The sequence below is a fragment of the Dipodomys ordii genome, unplaced genomic scaffold (assembly GCF_000151885.1).
Source record: "Dipodomys ordii isolate 6190 unplaced genomic scaffold, Dord_2.0 Scaffold22, whole genome shotgun sequence".
Classification (NCBI taxonomy): Eukaryota; Metazoa; Chordata; class Mammalia; order Rodentia; family Heteromyidae; genus Dipodomys; species Dipodomys ordii.
In genome coordinates this window covers 14725543-14731406 of record NW_012267238.1, presented here as the reverse complement: position 1 = coordinate 14731406, position 5864 = coordinate 14725543, and the positions used below count along the sequence as shown (strand labels likewise).

The following is a 5864-nucleotide window of genomic DNA, read 5'->3' as shown; positions in this document are numbered from 1 at the left end:
AAAAAAAAAAAAAAAGAACAGAGCTCTTGCCAAAACCCCAAGACTTTGGGAAGTATCTCTCATGTCCTGGATTGGCCTTCTCAGGAAGTGACAGGTTAAAAAAAAATGGTCCCACAAATTCCATCAGCTTTCAGTGGGGTTTCTAGGTTGTTGGGTAACTCCAAAGGAATTGGGGACTGAGCTTTCTGGCCAAATAAATAAATAAATGTGCTTTGAGAACCTTTCATGTTCTTCAGAACTATACTGGGCATTCCAGAGAGGGTGAAGAAAGGCCTTAAATTTGGGAGGTAAAAATGGACTGCTTTGACTGCCCCCAAACTAATCTTGGAGCTCCACCTCTGCTTTTCTTCTTGATTCCAGGGTCGAGGGATCTTTGCAAGTGGAAGTCCTTTCGACAGTGTGACTCTGGAAAATGGCCAGACATTCACTCCTGGGCAAGGAAACAATGCCTACGTGTTCCCGGGAGTGGCACTGGGAGTCATTGCTGGCAAGATCCGGCACATCCCTGATGAGATCTTCCTCCTGACAGCCGAGGTACCACTGTCACCATTCTCTCAAATGCTCTCTAATAGAGCCCTGGGGTCCACACTAGGTCCTCAAGACTGGTAGCCCCTAAAGATTCCTTTCCTCTTACCTCTTTTACTCATGGGCCTGAAACTTTGGCAATGGATCTCCAAAGCACATGAATCTCCAGATTACCTTGAGACTTGGCCATGGCTCCAAGCACACAAAGGACTATTAAGAAGATAGGGGGTATGGTCAGTGGATGGGGGGTTGGAAGGAGAGAATGAGTGGGGAGATGTGCTAGGAATGAGCCCACTGCTTTCCAGCTCCTAGCAATGCCACCTAAAAGCATAGACAGGGAAGATGCCACCAGCCACCTGAATGTGTGGACCTATGGACCATGCTGGGTGATGGATTCTTCATGTGACCTTGAACACATCTCTGGAGTCATGGTGGCAGTAAGCCCCTTTGGGATACTTTCTATAGGGGAACAAATAGGGGTGCATGCACTGTGCTGGATGTGTTGAGGATGTTTCTGGTCTAGGTATCATACTGGAAAAGCTCCTGGAAAGAAGCATTCCTTACTTGAAAAAGTTCCCTACTAGAAGAAAATGTTGCTGTTTTTTGGGGTTTTTTTCTTTGCCAGTCCTGTGGCTTGAACTCTGGGCCTGGACACTGTCCCTGGGCTCCTTTTACTCAAGGCTAACACTTGAGACACAGCACCACTTCTGGCTTTTTATGTGATTAATTGCAGATACAGTCTCATGGACTTTGCCTGCCTGGTCTGGTTTCAAACCACATTCCTCAGATCTCAGCCTCCTGAGTAGCTAGGATTACAGGTGTGAGCCACTGGTGCCTGGCTGGTTTGGTTTTTTTTTTTTAAGCAATAAAAGAACTCATTAAGAATAATAACATATTCATATTATTAGTTATGAGTAACAATTACGAACACTAAGTGCCAAGCACATTCTCACTCTGAAGAAACCAAGGCATAGAAATACCAGACGCTGTAATCCTAGCTACTCAGGAGGCTGAGATCTGAGGATTGTGGTTCAAAGCCAGCCCAGGCAAGAAAGTCTGCCAGATCATATAAAAAATGTCTCCTAGAGGGAGGAGTAGCCACTTCTCAACCCTACCCACACCAGCTACAACTTTGGGTGACAAACCTCTGTCCTTGTCTGAGTATTCTATGAGTCTTATCACCTTGTGATGGGTGATTCTTGTCTTGTGGCTGTGGGTAGAGTTGTTTGGAACCCCAGTTGCATGGAAAGAATTATGTCCTATTTGAAGTTAGTTTGATAGCAGATTTCCCTATTAAGCAAAAACATAGTTGTTTGAGCCCCTCTTAGGTCACCCCCACAACATATCTGCACATTCCTCCCTCAGTGCCAAGAGACCCTTTGGCTCCATTTTGTGAACAGTGCCCATCAATGACACAGCAGTTGCTCCTTAGCCACTTAGTAAGCACCTGTCAGAAGCAAGGGTAGAAGCATGCTGTGGCTCTCCTCATTTCATATCTTTGTACAACTCCTTGAGCTTCCAGGATGACTCTCCTACCTCTCCTGGTTTCTATGCAAGACACTTCATTGCCATACTAAATATTATTTTCAATGTAATGTCCAATCTCTCCACCCTCCCTCTCTCTCCTCTCTCATAACTCAAGCATTTACATGTACTATACCTTCTCCCCACCCAGTGATTTATAATTAGTTCATCAGCTCTCTGCCTATCACACTTTTTCCATTACACAGCAGATGCTTTCATGTCCCCTCTCATTGCATGAGTTCATTATAATTGGTACTGTTATTTGTTAATTGTCCAGTGATTGCTGCTCCACACTAAAGACTATAGCTTTTCTCCATGGAGTCTCAGCACCTAGCACAGGCGGAACTGTAGAACTCAGTGAACATTTGAATGAATAGAAAGGTGAGATAGGAATATGAGAAGGAGGCAAAGGAGAGAGCGATTTGCTTTTCCAGTGCCTGCAAACTCTGAGGCAAGACCAACAAATATTCTTAGCACCAGTGGGAGGAGATTCACAACCACCACATTGGAGAAAATGATTTGCAAGGCTGACTAAGCACCAGTGCTTAAGGCTTTGATGGGCGCTCAGGATGGTACCAAGCCCATGAAAAGAGGCTAAGCCCACAAAATGATAGACCCAGCAATCTTTGTGCAAAACGCTAGATCAACCAAGAGGACACTTTGTAGTCTTTGTAGGTCACAAGTTTATTTACCTTGGTCTTAGTGATTTTTCTTTGGAATTTGGAAGGTCTCATGCAACTTTAAATCTCAGCCAGACTCACAGTATAGAAAGGATGTGTCCTGGGGTTTTTGTTTGTTTGGTTGGTTTGGTTTGGTTTTTTGTTGGTCATGGGGCTTGAATTCTGGACGTGGGTGCTGTCCATGAGCTCTTTAGCTCAAGGTGAGCACTCTACCACTTGAGCCACAGCACCACTTCCGGATTTCTGACGGTTAATTGGAGATGAGTCTCACGGACTTTCCTGCCCAGGCTGGCTTTGAACCATGATCCTCAGATCTCAGCCTCCTGAGTAGCTAGGATTACAGGTGTGAGTAGCAGCCTAAGCATCAACTCTCTTTGAGACTATGTAATGGTTAGCAATAGAAACTACTACACCTGTGCAGGGGTGAGGCATCTCTAGGCAATGGGTTGGGGCTGGGGGTGGGGGGGGGTTGTTTTGTTTTTGCCAGTCCTGGGGCTTGAATTCAGGGCCTGGGCACTGTCCCAGGCTTAAGGTCAGCATTCTACCATTTGAGCCACAGTGCCACTTCCAGCTTTTCTGTGTATGTGGAGCTGAGGAATGGAACCCAGGGCTTCACGCATGCTAGACAAGCACTCTACCACTAAGCCACCTTCCCAGCCCAAGGGCGGGGGTTCTGAAAAGACAAACAGCTGATTCCTCCTGGTTCTTTCTCTGTCTCTAGCACATTGCCCAGGAGGTCTCTGAGTTTCATCTTTCCCAGGGGAGACTGTACCCACCGTTCACCATCATCCGAGATGTCTCTATAAGAATTGCCGCCAAAGTAAGGAGCACTGCTCTCCTCATAGTAGAGGGTGGTGGGTCACAGACACTTTCTGGCTCCAGAAGAGCCAGGAGATGGCGCTGTGAAGCCATCATGAGCTCATCTGGCTTTGTGGCATGCAGCCCAGAGGCTCAGAGGCTGAGCAACGAACTGGTGCTTGCAGCCCAAGCTCCACCCCGAATACCCACCCAAACCAGTTCTGGGGAAGTTCCTGATCCTGCCTCCTCCCCCACCCAGACATCGAGCAGAAAAGTCACTGAAGTCTTGTGAAGTGGAATGTGGGTGGAAATTTTTAAAAATGAATCAGAGTTACCCATTGATAAGAAAGGTTAGCTTGCATAGCATCCCAAAAGGGGCTTGGGCTTTGAGGCCCAGTCCTTTCCTTCCCTGGAGCCTTTCCCAAAAAGGCCAGTTCCTCTCTTCCAGAATTCTGAAGATGCTCAAAGACAACAAAGCTCCACATCCTGTGCTTGTCTGGCCAGAATAGATGCTCGTTCTTCCTGTTTTTCTCAGATTGGCTGGATCCTAAGACAATTGAATTCATGATCTATTCCAGACTAGGAAACTATTCAGAAACGATAGGTTTTTCAAAGAATCTGAGCAGAGTGCGACTCTGGGTCAAAGGGGTAATGGTTAAAGCTGGATAAAGGGCGTATAAGGGTCTACTATACTGCTATGTCTGTTCATGTATCTTTTTTCCATAACTTTTTGAAATCATCTTAGAAAATGCATTGTACAACAGCACACATTCCCCATAAGTCAATCAGCACAGGAGCCTTTAAACCAGACTCAAGACCAGAAGTCTTTACCCTGTCCAGTTCCTTCTTTCTGGAGAAATTCAAGTTCATACTCTCCCTGACACCAAATCTCACACTCACCAAACAATACCCAGCATGTGAATCCACTTCCGTCCACATTCAGGAGGGAAAGCAATTCATTTCTAATTATGTGCTACTTTTACCTGTTAATTAAATTTAACCTCACACCGTTCCAGAGAAATGTATCATTACCCCTGCTTTACACACAAGGAAATAGAAGCTCAGCTAGGATACTGTCTCACTACTGGGAACCCACAGGCTATGGGAAACGGGCCAAAATTTAGACTGGACCTTTTGACCCTGGCCCACTATTTATTCTGTGCTAAAGTTGCCTGACTAGAACAAAAAGTTTAGCATTTTCCTACCCACAGTTCATGAGGAGGAACATGGCTGGCTCTTTAGGGTGCATCCCCATCCTTGCATTAGGTTTTCAAATAAGGGCCTTTAGGCAGTTTTTCCTGGTGATTCCATTCCTCAACCAAATCTGATTTTTTTCCCCCTAGGTCCTTGACTACGCATACAAGCACAACCTGGCTTCCTACTATCCGGAACCCACAGACAAGGAGGCTTTTCTAAGATCCCTGGTCTATACTTCCAACTATGACTCCTTCAGAGGGGACACCTACACTTGGCCCAAGGAAGCCATGAGTTTTCAGACTATCTAATGCCATTTCAGGAACTTATAACATCACTCTATAAATGGGTTCCAAAACTGACATCCTTGTTGCCATCATTCTGTTTTGTTTTTTCCATTTGAGATTTTTAGTGGGAGGGGAGATGCTGGTACCTACTGTGGTTGAAGACTTGTCCTTGAAGGCTCTGGCAGTTTACCTTCCTATGATCCTTTTCTTAGTTCCTTCCTGATTTCTAGCTCCTGTCTAGGTCTTGCAGAAAACAGAGAATTCTTCTCAGGATCCCACCTTTATAGAGCTCATCAAGGCCTCGGAGAGTAATTGGACAAAACTCCTTTTGCCATAACAGAAAAAGGCTCAAGGCCATGAGAACCATGTAGATAAAGGTGGAGGGTGGTCAAAGAAGGATGTTTCCTGTGAGATAGAAAAGAAGGCTCAAGAAGTAGTGCTTGGGGGCTGGGAAGGTGGCTCAGTGGAGGAGCGCTTGCCTTGCATGCATGAGGCCCTGGGTTCTATTCCTCAGCACCACATAAGCAAAAAGAAAAAAGCCAGAAGTGGCGCTGTGGCTCAAGTGGTAGAGTGTTAGCCTTGAGTTGAAGAGCTGAGGGACAGTGCCCAGGCCCAGAGTCAGGCCCCATGACTGGACCCCCCCCCAAAAAAAGAAGTAGTGCTTGCACTGAGACCCGAGGGGGAAGAATGGATGGGACTCAGGGGCAGATGAGCAAGTATGAGTACAATCATCAGCCAAAAAATATGGTCCAATCATCAAGGAATCCAGACCCTTCTGAGGATCACACTCCCCTTCAAGATTCTGCAAGGGGTTATTACTAAAAGGAAAGCCAGAGAAATATGGGTGGGGAGGGTC

General features: G+C 46.0%; 1 protein-coding gene across 1 annotated transcript in view; it reads left to right on the top strand.

Moving 5' to 3' along the window:
* Me3 (malic enzyme 3, NADP(+)-dependent, mitochondrial) overlaps positions 1–5032 on the top strand; it is a 200179-nt gene extending 195147 nt beyond the window's left edge. Inside the window, exons 10-12 of the mRNA XM_013013980.1 lie at positions 361–534; positions 3451–3549; positions 4871–5032. Coding sequence (XP_012869434.1) covers positions 361–534; positions 3451–3549; positions 4871–5032 — 435 coding nt within the window. The remainder of the gene's footprint in view (positions 1–360; positions 535–3450; positions 3550–4870) is intronic.
* The last annotated feature ends 832 nt before the right edge of the window (positions 5033–5864 follow it).